Here is a 17,433-nt window from a genome sequence, read left to right as displayed (position 1 = left end):
TGAGTGAATTAACAAAATGACTCCAAACTATACTAATGGTTAACAGCTTTTTAATTTTATTAGCAACACCAAGATAAGTTATTGAAGCATTGTTTTTAGTATTGTTTTACATTCCATTCAGAAATGACCTAACTTGGAACTCCATATACATTTAAAGATAAAGTGTGACACTTATTCAGAAAGCAACAATTATTAAAACTTACATGCCTTCATTACCAGGAAACCTTAATATATTTTCTAATTACTTCCAACAATACTCTATTTCAAAGCACATGATAACCCAGCAGAAGTTTACACATTTCACTTCAATCACAGGTTTTTTTAAAACTGTGGCTGTCAAGAATGTTGTTCATTGAATTTCACTGTCATTTCTTGGTTAATATTGAAGAAGAGGAAAACTGGTACAACATATTAAACTGGAAGCATTTCTCAAAAGAATATGAAAAAAGATAACTACAGTAATTCTTCCCCTCCTAAAGTATTACAAAATTTGAAACTATTTAAAACTCAAGTAGAAATGACAATTAAGTAATCTTTTTAAAAGGAAGTTTCCACTTCGAAGGCAGTCCATTCTCTAGACTCATATGCCTACATAACAAAACATATTACAAAGCCTTTGATTTTTGTATTGCTGCGATAAACAGATTATAGTGAACACACATATCGATTCCTACACTTTGACAAATATATAGAAATTCCTCTTTGCTTTAAAGAGTTAACAGAGCAACAGGTAATTACATTTACCCCCAGTGATATAATTATCTAGGAACATGAGCAGAAAAGCAGCAGATTCAGAAATTCAACAAGATTACACATTTTTTTTACAATAATAAAAGAATATCCAAAATACTGATATGTGAAAGACAAAAATTGTTCTTATTTGTGTATATCTTTCTTTTTTAAGGTGCAAAATTATGACTAAAAACAACAGCACAGGACTGGTTCGTGGCTGCAGTTCGACACTCTCTTATGTGCAAGTCCTACTGATGTCAATGGGAATTCTACACAAGTAACTGTGCCAGATTACAGTCTACCCATTTATGTTATGGTAGTTTTGTACACTAAGTGAGACTGAAACCATGGTTTGAGTACATGGCAAATACTTGTAGGTATATTGGAGGACAGCAGAGCAGACCAAAGTCCAGGCTGTAGGTTTCTGAATTTTAAATACACTTGAATTATAATGGCCAGATGTCCTTCATTTTGAAGACACTTGAAGATAGAACGTATTAAGAAAGCAACAAGGAACACGCCAGCCATGTCACACTCCAAAACCATAAAAATAAGAAAAGTGTCAGGGTGCACCTTGCACCTATCTTGCCTGATTTAACTTTCTCTTTCCTGCCTATCTTTAAATATAATAAACATCATGGTATTTATTTAAATTACACCCAGTCACTATGGTTCATTTTCTTAATTTGCTGAAGATGTTGGACACAATGCCACACAGCCAGATACAATTCAGCCCAGTGAAATCTAAGTCGGAGTTGGACAGGCCCCAGAGGCGAGTAGTATCAGGAGGATTTCTAGAACTGGCAGAACCAGCAGGTGCCAGGGATAGAAAGAGCCAGAATTACTTCTCTGTGATCTATGGCCTAACGGAAGAGCTCCGTCACTTGCACACAAGTTCATGCCTCCTGCTTAATTAATCTGGAATAATTATTATCCATGTTTGTGTACTTATAATCACTAAAACGAAAAGGCAAGAGTAAGCTCACCATGGAAAGTGCGAGGAGAATCAGCTTTTCGTTGCTCTTCAGCACCCTGATTCTAAATGGCAAGAGGGTGGTGAAAGTTCAAGGGAGCCTAATCTGCATTAAGTGATTCAGAATATGCATCCTTAGAACGGCTTGTTTTTCCAGTCACCCTCCCACAGCTTTAGTTCAGAGTTGGAAAAAAACAAAACAGAACTAGAAATAACAAACAATGTATATATATATTGTCTTGGTCTCTGTTTTTCTACAAATTTGGAGACTAATTTTATTGTAATTCTAAATGGCCAAATGACATATTGAGCATAAGTTCCCCAAGTCAAAGCCTCCACACTTAATAATGCAAGTGGTCCCAGGGGTGAGGCTTAGAAGAGGCTGGGCCCTTAGCTTCTGCTTAGGAAGTCACTGTTGATTCCGACAGTAGCTTTTTGAGCCAAAAATGTGCAGCAAAAGGAAAGTAACATAAACAAGGCTAAATGTCAACAGTGTTTGCAGACTTACTGACACCATCCATTTGTTTGTACTGAAATGACTAGCGAACCATTTGGCAAATACAATGCTAGGCACAGACCAGCCCTTTTATCCAGGAGTGCAAACTTCATTGGGCTGCTGGCATTCGACTTAATTAAAAAAGGAAGAAAGCCATATGAGTTTGGTTGGATATTGCCACGCAAATAGCAATGCATTATCCACAACAGCAGCTGAAGCCCAAAGACTCAGGGCCAGGTTCTGATCCCAGTTAACACAGACAAACACGAGGAGTAACTTCATTAGGGACAAAAGAACTTCTACCACAGTAATGGCAGAAAAGAAAATGGCATGATCTGAATGTCTCCTCAGATCCCAGAGAGTTCTGCAAATGAAAGGGTGCCATTTAGGAAAGGTGGAGAAGGGTGTGTGAGAGAAGTTTCAGAGCATGCTTATTTGTTACTCAGGGGGATCTTTCATCTAGGTAGTGTACTTAATACTGCATACCAAGATGGACTATTCTATGATACAATTAAATGTTTCTGCATGGTAGGTATGCACACAGAAGGCAGAGATTCTTTTGCTGAAAAAAGTGGGGGAGTGGAGGCTTGTCCTGCATTGATAATGCTACAGCTGTTGCAGTTTCTTAAAAAAAGAAAGAAAGAAGAATCATGACAAATGATTCTATAATACACAGACTTTTTACAATTTAACCCTGATCACTGAATTTATCCATAAGATAGACTTCTTGGGTTTTGCTAAATCTTGCCCTCTCCCAACTGAAACATACACAAACACTGAAATGTAAATGACGCTCCTGCTGAACAATCCTTTGCTAATTCCTGTGGTGGCTTACATTTAAAGTGGAAAATACACCTTTAATGCCTTTGCACACAAGGTCAGTTTTTTGAAACCTTGGGATTCAGTGAAATGACATTTAATAGAAATTTAGCAATATGAACCAAACATATTGCTTCAGCTAGACTTTGACCGAATGCAAAGAAAGATGAGATTTTGGAAAGATGAGTGAAAGAACTGAGTGATATAGGTAGACCATGATACTACTTAATTACCTTGTTTGTGCAGAATAGTCTCAGGAAGAACCACAATGGCTCTCAAATGGTTCAACCCATGATGAGCCACTCATGTGCATTTGTTGCATAATATTCCACTTTTCGTGCACTGCTGAATACCCCACAATTTGATTGTAAGTAACATGCCAAAAGCAAATCCTTCATATGATGCAGGATTCACATGGAGTCAACACAGGGGAGGGTTTGTGTGTATGAGAGAGATACACAGACAGACAGAGTGACTATTGAAGACCATGCCCAGAAGATCATGAGATTAGGTCCATAAAAAGAGACTATTTAGACTGAAGCATGTCCTCAATTCTACTGAAACTATCATAGTTCTGCATGCAAAGTCATACCCTTAATTGAAGTGGTAGCAGTTAAGTGATTATTGCTTGATAATGCTTCCTTTCAGTTAAATGCACTTTGTTCATGTGATAAAGAAGTCCTGTCCAGGAGAGCTGAGCTGTGATATTCGTCCAAACAAGCAAGCTATCATAATCACTGCTGTTATCACAAGATAAGCATAGCCTTGTGAATTTGCCCTGAGATTTGAAGGCACTACCATAAAACAGACTATTATACAAGCTGTTAGTGGTGGAAGATGTGTTCACAAAGACACCTCATTCCATTCAACATGGTACCAAGTTGTTTCTAAGAGCCAAAATAGGGTTTCAAGAACAGAAAAAACTCTACATGGAACAAAGTAGATCAGAGCTTTTAGCAAAAGCAAAAAAGCAGCAAATTCTGAATATTATAATTCATAGATCTAATTCATACCTTTCTCATGGGGCAGCTCAACAAGTACAGACACTGGGGTTGCTCTAACAAGATCCATGTTATTACAACAATGTGCATATTCAGCAGCAACACAACAGTCCCCTATTTAAAATAACATATTAAAGTGCAATCCTATACAGGCCTACTCAGAAGTAAGTACCACAGGTAAATGCGTATATGATTGCAGCCAGGTATGTTAGAGAAGGTCAAAGACTTTCAGAGATAATAGTGAGAGGGACTGTTTTTATATCCTCATTTTATTTCTAACAGCGGTTAAAGGGAGATTAAATATAACTGCCAACCACAAAGGCGGCTTCTGATAAAGATATAACGCTGGACACGAAGCAACATTCCATATTTGTGTAGCCCTCATTTCTTCAGGACCTCTGAAAGGCGCTTTATAAGCATTTGTTAATTTAGCTGCATAACATCTAATTAAGGCTGGTTGATACCAACATACTGGTATAGGCAAGAAAGATCAAAATCTGATATTAATGTAGCATGCCACAACTATGACAGGATCACCAAGCAAAAATGACTAAATATGAACCAAGGTGTAAGTGACTGGAAGTTAAGATCAAGTCACATGACAAAAAGGAAACAGTACAAAACTTATCCAATAGAAAATGTTATGGGTATCATGTGGATGAGCCACCTCCCACCTAATTTCACATTACATTCATGGGGACTGTGTTGAGAAGGATGTTCTAAGCACTAGAATGGTGTTTCATTATATCACATTAATACGCTTATATTAATGGGAAGCATCTCAGTGGTCCTCACCATAAATGTTGTCTTGAGTGGAGAGGAAAAGCACTGAACAAGGTTTCAGTATTAAACTGATTAGGAGTGAAATCCCATGTTTACAAGGGAGTAAGAACCACTAAATTCAATGGGACTTACTTCTGAGTAAACAGAAGGTAGTGGTATGAAGAACTAATTCTTAAAAAGCAGGAGACATTCCTTCCCTAAAGCTACAGGGTATATGTATATCTCAGTATTATACCTTGATGTTTCTCTCTCTGTCTCTCCACACACACACACACACACACACACACACACACACACACACAACACCTACTTTTAAAAAGGACCAAATTGTCCACTGGTTAGCTGATCAAAGGTCCCTTAAACTCAGTTTTGCAACAATGAAAACAGTAGGGGTCAAGATGGTCATCATGGTGGCTGACAGAGTGATCTAACCCTCAGCTCACCATAAAGCTTCAATTTTGCCCTATATTGCTCTTACATAAAGGCTCTAGAGACATAAAACTGGATTGCTTCAGTGATTTAACAGTTATATATATCTAAGTGAAAATCTGGTCCATATTGCTAGGTTAAGCAAATCAAACAAGTTTGTTTGTTTGTTTTGTGTGTGTGTAGCCAAGTCTGGATCAATTACTTATTTACAAAGTAACATATTACTTTGTAATAGCCAGTTTGCTGAAACACACAAGAAAAATATGCTGCCATTCAATGATCTTTATCCTAGAACATTGCTCATGTCCGTTATGCAAGTGAATGCATGGGAATATTTTGGTCTCCAGATGCATACCCATTAAACATGGGCACCAAAGCAGCAGAGTGAATGATTGTCTTGGTCTACAAACTATACTGTTTTCTGAGCTAGGATTGGGGAAAGTTTGACTGAGATGACAGAGCCTATTTCAAGTGGGGAGAACAGATGTTGAGATCAATATGGGTAGAACATTCCTGCTGACTGTCTCACCATCAGAGCAAGTGAATCAGTCACATTTTAAAACTCATAATGGCAATGGGATAATGCAAAACGTCAGGAGGTATTATTTTAAAAAAACCTATAAATGACAAATGTCTCCAGTTAGTTGTTATCTAAACTAAACTAAAGAATGATCATCATTAGGTGCACAGACTGTATCCATCTATTTGTGCAATGTCAGGCACACTCATACATTTAAGCAGAAGCAAAACTAATCTGGGTTACTTAATCATTACAAAATGAAAAGAAGCACTATGCATACCCACCATGTACTCCATAATATGCAATAGAAACTCACATTCTTTTCACTGTATGTACATTTCCAATGTGTGTGGCAGAGAGACTGGACCCATTCAACTTCTTGCAGCATATAGATAGAGGGGCGAAATAAATATGTACCCCTCCCATGTATTACACACAGTATATTTGCTAAACTATAACACATGAAGAGGTCCCAAGTGCCCCATTATGATGATAGGCGGACCTGGGTTACCCAAAAGACAACACAGTTGGGATTGTAGTGCTATTTCACTAGCTCAAAGCAGCCAAGAACCCGCTTGAATTGGGCTGAAAAAGAAGGGGACAGTAACACTGTTTGGGTTGAGAGATGTTAGCATATTTCCATTAAAACGCCATTCAGCAAGTAGCTTTCAAGCAAAGCTAGTCTAAAGCTCTCTAAGTTCAACCCTCCAAGTGAAGCAACAACAATCATTCCACTAAGTTCAGCCTTACACCCAACCCATTCCCCAGGATGCTTACATTATGCATGATAACTCAAGTGGTCAACTGGGTAACATGATTTGTTACTACTAGTTGAACAGTCATCCATTATGACTGCTCTCTACAGCCATTCACTGAGGAAACATGACTTATGAGCAACAAATGCAACCAATCACAAGGGATGTGTCTTGGAATGCGTTGACTATGCCACCATTAACTTTTTTCAGAGCAGGCAAAGGGGCTCACATTTGCTCTGATAGCAGCTCACAAAAATTCCTTAGTCTGAGGAGCAGCAGAAAACTCAGTAGCAATGATCTGCGTTTCATATACATTAATTTATTTTCAGTCTCTGGGAGAACAAACTGGCAGAACTCTTAAGAATACTGAAGAATACTCCTGCAAGGCTACTACAACTTCATAGTCTGCAACTACAAAGACTTCTGTGGAAATGGCTAGTTAAGATATCAGCCCAAACTTAAAATAAAATAAAATCTGGAGGTGTGGGAAAGAGGATTTGAACTGCAATTCCACGTATAAAAATAATCAAACTTATTGCAGGTCAGCCTCATAGCTCTGATGCTCTATCTCAGTTAAAAGGCACAGGTTGTGAAACTTTTGTGTACTCAGCAACTCATGAAATTAATTTTGAATCATTAGAAGGATGGAAAAATAAAACAGATTTGTTTTCAAAAGTGATGATGATGACAATGATAATGTGGTTTATAATAAGTGAATATAACACTTAAATAGAAAGTAAGGTTGTGAAACTTTGATCACAATCTCACACTGGGGAACTTTAAATTTTAGATTTTTTGGACAGCCTCCTTTTCATAATCACGAGGCTGAACAGCTATTAAAAGGAGGGAATGTGGGACTTTCAATTTGCATAACATTAACAGCTGTCAATATTTTTCAAACTGTCAGAAATCCCATAGTTCTTTCTTTTTTTTGACAACTTGGAAAACATTCTTTGCACCGCATAGTTATGGGTACTGAGCTCAGAATGGCACACTTCTCCATTCAAAGCCGCCCTGCAGCCATGTCTGCATATTAAAAGTTCAAGGCATGCATGTAACCTTCCTAATGGACTGCAACTCTTGAATTTGCTGGACAATTTTAAATGTCCAGCAGCCGGACATTTGTTTAGATCTGCAACAGTCCTTGTACGTGGATTTGTGAATGCCCTTGAGATGGTTTGCCAGATATATAGCAATATGAATGCTGCAGTCTTCTCCATCCCACTCCACTCCAACACCTGGGCTTTAGACCCCACCCCATACCTACCCCTAGAATAGTAGAAAATAAGGTGGAGCCTCTAAATCTATGGTCTCCCAACAACTACTTTAATTCATTGTTTTTTACTTCCGCCCAAGAGACCTCTGTCTTAGTGTAATAAGCTCCAATTTAGTAAATCTGTGATTCCACATTTTAAAAATAAACAGCCCAGAATATTTCTGAGCCAAGCAGCGTGGGTGGCCTTGATTTGCAAAAGACAAAGTTTAGAGGTATGGCATTGCAACCCACCCCCACCCCCCGCCCAGCTTGCTGAATGCTATTTCTAAACTGCTTACTGTGTATGTTACCTCTCTGGGTTAATAAGCTGAATTTAGGCTGTGTGCTTTTGTGCCTCTGCACTCCACTCTTCCTGAGCACTTTGAACTACAGAATTGTAGAGTTGGACTAGAGTCATCTAGTCCAAGCCCCTGCAACGCACTTACATCAGCCTGCAATGGAGGTGTTCTATCTTGGTTTGTGACAACATGCCAGACCAGTAATGGTATATACCCCCATTCTGAAGATTTCAAAGCTGGTGCAGAAAGTCCTAGGAACACTCCATGCATTGAGACTTCTTAAGGGCGCATCCAGAAATGGAAAGTGTGAATATAACAAGCCCATGTTTGCAAATGTGCACATTGTACAGCTGGAATTGTAGGATCAGGGTGCCAGTACCATCTAGTGGGGCAGGATGTTCAGCTAGTTAAGTGAGCTTTTACATTTCTTTTCTATTTCTTATCACCACCGCAGTATATAAACTCATTTTTTTTAAAATGGTCTGCTTGGGATTTTTGTTGCAGCTCTTTCTGTGCTTTAAAACTACAGAGATCATATTAAAAGATGAATTTGTACAGAACCTTTCTGTTCATTAAAGGGTGTTTTTGTTTTGTTTAAATCTATTTGCACCGAAAGCTGCATAAACCTCTGGGTTTTCCTACACACTAGAAGTTTTGGTATTTGAGGCTTGCATGGCTGTGGATCATATAGAAAATGAAAAGGACCCAGTTTCTCTCTCTCTCTCTACACATGAGGAATGTTGGTGTCACTATGTGGTGGCAATAATATGACACAGACTTCCTAAGCACCCCACTTTGGACAAGCAATAAAAATAGACTTTGCTGAAACCATCAAGGCAGTAAGCAAGTTCAAACTCTTTACATTCTAGATAACCTAATGATTAGATAAGTTGACCTAGACAGTGTAACCAGCCAGTTGGTGACTCCAAAAATAATTGTGCATAGGGATAAAGTGATTATATGCACCTGCTCAAGGACAACAGCATGTTTGTTTTTCATACATAAACAACTGTCTTATTAATTAGGTAATTGATGTTTGTGTTGTTTATCATAAGGAAATTGTGTAAGGAAATTTAAACAGTAAATTGCCTAGCTTCTGAAAATAATAAAATATTAGGATTGAACCCAACTAAGTTCTACAAAGAGTAGATCCACTGAAATTAATGAGCAGGGCTAAAGCAGGTCCACTAATCTCAGCAGGTCAACTCTGAGTTTTACTAACATTGGATATAATCCTCACTGTCTGATTAATAATTTTTGGGATTTCTCTATAAAAATATAACTACGAATTGGAATAACCCACCCAGATTTTTTAATTTATATTTCATTGAGCATATTCAATATGTCCTTATTCAACATAAGGAAATAATTTTTTTGGAAAGCAAACTAGGCTTAGGCTTGGCAAAGCATTTAGTGTTTTTACTTTTTTTTCTCAGTTCAAATGCTGAAAAGTTGCAAGTTACCACGTCAGTTTAAAAAATAAAATAAAACCAGATTGATCAAAATGAAGCAGCAGATGTTCTGGTCACATATCATAAATACAAATGTCTTATATAACTACTTATCTAATTAAAAACTACACAATGTATTTTTTTTAATGGCCTGGACCACGTATAAAGGCCACGTACTGCTGCATGAAGCACCACTAATTTCAATGGAGGTCCATGCTTTGTAACAAAGTAGAATTTTGTCCCAAGGTTTTAAAACATCATCTTAAAGCCAAATTTACTAACAAGCACAGTTTGACATACTCAGTAATTTTGTGGGTTGTTGTTTTTCTCTGAAATGGTCTGAAATAAGGATTCTAAAACTTACCACACAAGTCAGGTCTCTTGATACATCCACTACTTCCTGTGCTACTTGCAAGTCCATTAAAGGCTGCTAAGCCATCAGAGCTGTAGGCTCTTAGGACTGACAACATGTTGACTTGCTTCTCCAGGACCTGTGGGCTCTGAGCTGGTTCAGGCTTCATGGCACCTGGTGTAGCTTCATGGGAGGCGAGGAGATTCTGACTGTGCCACTGCTTTTCGGAAGGTGGCAATGGCGGCATGAGTCCTTTTGAGGCAACAGAGCCTTGTACGTTGTCCCCTCTATCGGCACCATCTTTGCTCAGATTGGACAATGGTTTGTTCGTAAGATCAGGTTCTGTTTCAATGTCCTCATCATCAATGGTTTCTTCCTTGGAGGACTCCATGTCTTCAGAGGAAGCTATGTCTGACAGGTCGTCAGTAGCACCTTTATTTACAGAGTCAGAAAGCAGCATGGTTGGGTCATCTTCACTTTGTGTTTTTATGTCAGGGTCGTTACCAGTGCAAGCATTTTGTGCTCCGACAACTCCGGAATAAACGCCAAATTGCTTGTAGAAGTCTGCTGCAAAATTATAAAAAGTGGAATCCATGTGACCAGGCCAAGGGGTGTTCCTCTGTTCTCCTGGAGAGTCCTTGGATCCTTGGTTCATTCTTTCAGAAGCCGGGTCTATCTGGCCAATCAAATTGGAAGTAGCTACATCTTTGTTGGACTGTATGGAAGTCAGCAGCAAGCTAGCTTTATTTGCTGAAGCAATGGCCTCCCTGGGTGGGTCTTTACCATTTCTAGTTGATCCTAAAACACTGTCCTTACGCTTTGCCTTGCCTAAATGATTGGCTTGGAGATGAAGAGCCATTAATTCCATCGATGATGTCGTGAATGAACAAAACAAGCAGCCATGCCAAGCAATATTGTCTTGGACTGTAACGGATGAACCTGGAAGACTGGCTGCATCTGGTCTCACAGAGAGGTCAAGAGGCTCATACTGTGATTTTTCTGTTTTTCTCTGCTTATTAGATGATTTCTCCTCACCACTCTCTAAAGCCAGAGGCTTTGTGGAAATGCAATCAGACAGGACTTTATCCTTCATTTCTTTTTCTTTCTTCAAGGAACTGAGGACAAAGTTGTCCATAAAAGCTTGCAAAGACCCTTGGAAGTTCACTCCATTTCCAACCATACTATGGTAAGCTCTGCCCAGTTCAGAAAAGCGTGTCCCTTTGGAAGATATGTCAGACCCCTTGATGCCGTCTGAAGAAACCTCTGAAGACATGCCAGTTGAATGACCTGGATGATCTCCTGAGGAAAGCATTCCTGGTGACCATTGTTGAGATCCCATGCTACTCCGGAAATCTATTCCAGGAAGACCCTTGAAGGCTCCTCTCAGTACTTCAGGTCTAATGAACATTGATCCTTTATTTGATGTCTCTTCCTTATGTTCTTGACTTTGAGACTGTCCAGAAAGTGGTCCTGCGCCATTCTGCCGTTCCCGGTGATGTCGTTCCAAGTGGTATTTGAGTGAAGCAGATTGTGTACCAGCGTAATCACAGTGGGGACACTTGTAAGGTTTCTCACCTGCAATTATCAAAAGATAAATAGGTATATTAGCTGTATTAAAATGAATTATTTGGGAGGGGATCAACATCTATCCTTCTACAATAATGATGGTTCCAAAAACCCACTAATTATTTTTCTAATTCCAGTTCTTTCCCCTGTAAAATAATAAAAAAACCTTCTTCTTTGAATCACTTTCTATCAACTCAAGACTTACACAGCATAAACACACAAGTTATATTTTCCTTAACTTAATATGCTAAAAGTGCTTCAGAATTAAAAGATATGATTATTAAAACAAAGCAAAACTATTCCACCACAGTGATCATTAAAAGTACAAGCCGGGGGGGGGGGGCAAAATATGTAACAAATGGATGACTACAATGTTTTTCTGTAAACAATAGCACTAAAATTTGTTTAAATTATACATATGGAAACAATTTTTAACCCTAAAAATTTTATGGCACTGTTACGCAAGACTGAAATGAATGATTTAAGTCTTGCTCTGCAGTAAATCATGGATATAATTAGCAAATGGCATTCTGCTCAAGTAATTTATCATTATTTGGAGGGCACCATTCCAGAAGGATTCAAAGATCTGCAGACCTGCTGCATTGTTTCCAAATAAAGAACTATAAATACAGTTTCTTCTATAAAATATTAATACCGTTACAGTGCATTACAATCCTATTGAGTAAGAACATATAGTTAAGATAAAAGGTAGTCAATAAAAATTAGAGAGAGAACGGGCAATAAAAGGTAGAAAATATATTTAGTTTCTATGTTTGAAATTAACATTACTGGGGTTTTTTTGCAGTGCTTTAAATTTGCACTAATGGTACCTCTAATGCTCCAGTAGTAAAATGTGTAATTTACCTCTAATAAGCACTTTTCAAAAGAGTAAGGATTGGCTTAAACAGTGTTCTAAAACATATAAGATGATCTTCATGAATTAAATATATATATTTCTAATTCAGTGCTATACTTGTACGGCTCTTTCTGATTTAGAAGAACTCTGGGTTGCAAAGCACATATGTGAAATATTTACAGAAATTCACACATATACACCCGGAAGGAAAAATATGTCTAGATAAATGTGAATTTAAATGTATACTAGCACTTGTTAGCAATCAAGGGTTCCCTTGCAGACCTGAATGCTGGAATAGTCATCGAAACAGACAGGAGTCTGACAGTTCTAGAAGCTCCTTTTAATAGCACTCTGTCAATAACAGCAATTATTTCTCTAAGCGACCTCAACAACAAGGAACTATTTTTTTCTCTACTGTTTTCTTTCACTGAAATGATCTAAATGCCAAACCAGCCATCTGTGAACTGTGCCCTGAAAAATGTTGCATTGTTTGTACATCTCTCTTCCTCCCCACCAAAAGACAAACAAATTGGAAATTGCGCTTGCATCCTAGTGTTGTGTTTTTTTAAAAAAGCTATATATTCTAAACTATTTTAAATTTGGTTCAGAAATTTCAGGCTTCAAAGCATTTAGGCCCCATCCACACCATACATTTTTAAAGCAATATCATACCACTTTAAATAATTATGGCTTCCTTCAGGGAATACTGGGAGCTGTTGTTGGTTAAGGGTGTCAAGAGCTGTCAGAAACTTATGACTCTTATGAAGCTACAATTTCCAGTTCCCTGGAAAGAGGCACTGGTTGCTATACCACTCTGATGATCTGTTTCAGGCCCTGCCCTTTTGAGAATTTTTGAAATGGCCATCCCAATTTGCCACCCACTAATGGAGGTAATGAACTGGGGCAGCCACTTGATTTCAGCTCAAGTGAGAACACGTGAGAATGAGAGTATATCCTTTCTCAGTCTATTAACCATTGTGGAAGGATGCATTCTTAATTGCTTGCACAGGCCTTGGCAAAATACAAACGTTTTCAGCAGGTGTTTAAAAGTTGGCCCAGAAAACAGCTGCTGAATCTCTGTGGGTAGAATGTTGCCCAGGACTGAGCCAATGACACTAAAGCAGTGCCATTGCTGCCATCATCCCTAACCATGGGTCCTGCTAGCTAGGGATGATGGGAGTTGTAGTCCAACAACCGCTGGGGATCCAAGTCTGAGAAACACTACACCAGGCATAGGCAAACTCGGCCCTCCAGTTGTTTTGGGACTACAACTCCCATCATTCCTCGCTAACAGGACCAGTGGTCAGGGATGATGGGAATTGTAGTTCAAAACATATGGAGGGCTGAGTTTGTCTATGCCTGCACTACACTAAAGGCTCTGTTTCTTGTGGTTGTTAAATGACAACAAAGACAACGCAATGCTCCAGCAGATGATACTGGTGATCAGCCTTGATTGTAAGGGTTAAGGCAGTTCCTGAGGCACCCTGGGTCCAAGATGTTCAGGACTTTGCAGAGTAATACAAACAAAATCCAAAAGTTGGATACAATCCAGTTAAAGCACTACTTTCTGGTCATCATGGCCACCTATGGCTTAGTGTGCTGAGGGAGGCCATGTGAGTGTCACCCTCCCTCTAAGAACCTGACCTGAGGAATCCCCCTGGACCAAGATGCTCTCCACATCTTTTCCACTTTCTCTTCACCCATACTGTTCCTTGCAGCTGTGGACTGATCACATCACCAGGCCTAAGACCACCATTTCCCAGTTGATTGGTCCACATAGGCAGGGCTTAGGAGCCACCTTGTGGAGAGTACAAGCGGTGGATCAAATCCCTGATTTGTTCTGAGGCAACTGGTGGTTGCACTGGAATGGAGGGAGATGGTGGGGAACCAAACTGCTTGCTGGTGTAATCTGCAGCAGTGGTAGCCACAGGGTGGCACAACTGGTGCACTGGGGAGGGGGGCATGTTGCAGGGGACGCCAAAGCAATGCTGTACAATGGAGTGTGAGAGGTGGAGAGCACCCAATTTTAGTGTTGCACAGGGCGCTGCTGAAATTTAAGAGCCCAAAGTTTGCCACTGTCTGCAGGGGCAGGATCTCCAGCTAAGTCAGTTGGGCCTCAGCCTACTGGTTGCCATTCCTTGTGGCCTTGCAGCAGGCTGTTTGCTCTGTTCCATCTCCCCTTGACTGACTGGCTACAGGAAAACTTTTCCATCTGCCTTGTCCCCACCCCACTGCCTGGGACCTCTATAAGGTGAAGATGCTGCCTAAGTATTCTTATTTTTACATTCTTGTAGGGAATTTTCTTTGCCTTTGGAGCTGGAATCTAGATGTGTTTGGTTTTTAATACAGTTGAAATGTTTTTAATTTGTATCAGTTGCATTGTTAGTATATATCTGTTTATTCTTGTGAGCCGCCTTTTTGGCTGAAAGGAAGCTTATAAATAAAGAGTAACAGAACAGATGTTCATCTCACCCAGCTGCCATTGCAGCCGGTGGGAAATGAATAACTTTCTCCTCAAACAGTTCTCTAGCATTTTTTCCATCTAATTTATATTTAAAAACTAACTGCCACCATAGATCGATATCCCAAATTTTCAGTGGCCAAGCCAGTCCTAAGTAACAACAGATACAGACACTATTTTTCTTAGTGGAATGGGTTATTTAATCAGCCCTCAAGGATTTCTGTATGCCATGCTATTGGGAAAGGTATTGAACACGTGACCAATGTATTTCCAGTGACAAATGTGATAGAATCATGTTTCATAGAATCAATAAAGTCTTCAGTAACATACTAGTGTCTTTACAAACTATTTCTAAACGTTGCACACTAAAGGATATCCTTGTTAAGAATTATCACACCTGAATGACAGCATAAATAATATTACAAAGCCATTGGGTCCAATCCAGCCAAAGTGAAACGCTTTTAAATTCCATTGTCTCCATTGATTATTATGAATAATGCATACTGCAAAACATAAAGGAGGTGAGATTGCAAGACCAGCCACTTCGCTTTGGGTACTTTTGCATTCAATGAGATCAGCCCAGGTCCAGTGCAGTAGCTCTCTGGACCAGTTTTGTACAGTATGAAACTGGTAAAAATGATACTAATACAGAAGATGCAAGGGGCAAATCATAACCTGCTCACTAGTGGAGCCTCATTTCCATATTTATTTGCTGCTTCGACACATCGTGAAACCAGATCCACCATCTGTCTGTCCCCCCAAAATTAATCCAATTGGAGAGCAATTTTCTGGCAGGTCTAAAGTAAGGTTACCAGATTTTTTTCCAATGAATCTGGGGACACTTGTCAACTTCAATGGATTTTATAGGGGGCTGATTTGTAAATCCGGGGACTGTCCCCAGGAAACGGTGACATCTGGTAACCTTAGTCTAAAGGAGAAGCAGCAGCTCACATTTGAAATCTAGGACTGAATCAAGCCTTTGGTCCATCTCACTGAGTATTGTCTACACTGACTGGCTGTAGCTCTCTAGAGTTTGAAGGCGGGCATCTTTCAAGTGCTACCTGGAGATGCAAGAGATTTAACCTGCAGCCTTCTGCATGCAAAGCATCTAGGAGCATCTAGGAGTGGCATTCAGCAGCAGCAGCAAGAATGGTTGGCTTTTAAATTTTTATGTACATATATTGAAATAAACAGTGAAGAGTCTCTCTGTGAGCATTTTGTAATAAAAATACCAAACCGATTTTTAAATCAATGCAGCGGTTATTGATAACCCATTTTATCAATGGCACAGTGAATATTTTAGAAAAGAGCTGCAGTACGGTTTAATTAGTTCATTATTATGCCTCTTCCTACTCAGTAATTTCTTTTATCATTCTAATCACTCACTTCACACTTTTGAAACCAAATGGAATATCAAAGGTTCTGTGGGATTATTTTTGGATCATGCACATGTTCCCCACATAGTTCATCTGTTTGTCAGAAATACCAGTCGCATTCTGAATCTCTTTACTCCCTTGCTATTGTGACTGGGAAAGATGCAAAGGGAAGACAAAGGAAAGGTATACGATTATTCCATACTCTTGTATTCTGGGTTTTATATTACCTTCTGTTCTATTGCACAACAGACAGAAGAATGTTTTAATTTTTGCAAAGCTATATAATTGAATTTAAATCCTATCTCGGATATTTATTTAGTCTTTCTACAGGTCTTTACATAGTTAATACTGGGAGAAATAAATATGGATGCTCCTTAGCTCTGAAGCTTCAGTACATTAATATAAACTGTACACCAATTCCCCCAAAGCATATATATGTTGCAAACCTGAAGACTTTTTACACAGCTGCTTATTGCTAAACAGTGTCTTGTCCAGAAGGGGACAATCTGTGTCTCTAATTGCTGTCAGTGAAGCTGAGATTCATTATGTGACTTTCCCATTAAAATGTGAGCATTAATTTGTATAATGAAATATCACCCACTGCAGTGTTCATTAGCCATGCCCTACTGTATACGCCACATTGTTAGCTACCTAGAAACTGTAGTTAATTTCACTAATGGATATTTCCCTACTTAGTGTTTGGTAGGAAATTTATACTGTAACATTACCTCTTAAACTTTTAAGGAAATTTAAATTCAATCAATTATTTTCAACAAAAGTTTGGGATGTCATTAAGTCGGGAAAAGGCAAGCGGTACAGTGTTAAGGATTGAGTTATCTGGAGAAATACAGAGAAATAAAAGAAAGCCCCTTTTAGCTCAACTTTGAAACATAAGAAGAAAAGATTTTCAATGACAAATTTCTCTCTTCTTTTGGAGCATAATGCTATTTTCCCTCAAATATTCCTGCCTCCACATGCTTTCTGAAAAGGGTAAGTGTAAATGTGTGTGTGTGAGTATGCAATTTGCATTTATTTAATACAGAAGTGGGTGACTGTTGTGCCCATGGGCTGGGTGGGCCTGAAACTGGCTCTCATCTGGCCCTTCAGATCTCCTCCTGCCATCAGCTGCTCAACAGTGTAAATGGTGTGAGAATGAAACGTCTTCCTTTGCTAAAAGCGGTGGTGCAAGAAGAATACATCTCAGCAGAGAGGGAATTTGGTGGTCATTGCACACATACAAAAAGCCCCCTTTGCATTTTGCAGATTACAGCCATGCAGTTTTAGAGGTGCAGTTGAACTGTAAAGCTTG

At 39.0% G+C, this 17,433-nt stretch overlaps 1 protein-coding gene and 1 long non-coding RNA gene across 6 annotated transcripts in view; one reads left to right on the top strand and one right to left on the bottom strand.

Moving 5' to 3' along the window:
- ZNF536 (zinc finger protein 536) overlaps positions 1-17,433 on the bottom strand; it is a 556,339-nt gene that overhangs the window by 161,074 nt on the left and 377,832 nt on the right. For all 5 annotated transcript variants that reach the window (XM_081201107.1, XM_081201109.1, XM_081201110.1 and 2 more), the window contains one exon: positions 9,878-11,440. In XM_081201107.1, coding sequence (XP_081057233.1) covers positions 9,878-11,440 — 1,563 coding nt within the window. The remainder of the gene's footprint in view (positions 1-9,877; positions 11,441-17,433) is intronic.
- Positions 73-7,166, top strand: LOC308590957. Its single transcript, XR_014009970.1, has 2 exons — positions 73-3,105; positions 3,278-7,166. It is a non-coding gene; the product is annotated as an uncharacterized lncRNA (long non-coding RNA).

Source organism: Podarcis bocagei (genome assembly GCF_964188305.1).
Source record: "Podarcis bocagei genome assembly, chromosome: 7".
Lineage (NCBI taxonomy): Eukaryota > Metazoa > Chordata > Lepidosauria > Squamata > Lacertidae > Podarcis > Podarcis bocagei.
This window is presented reverse-complemented; position numbering and strand designations above follow the sequence as displayed.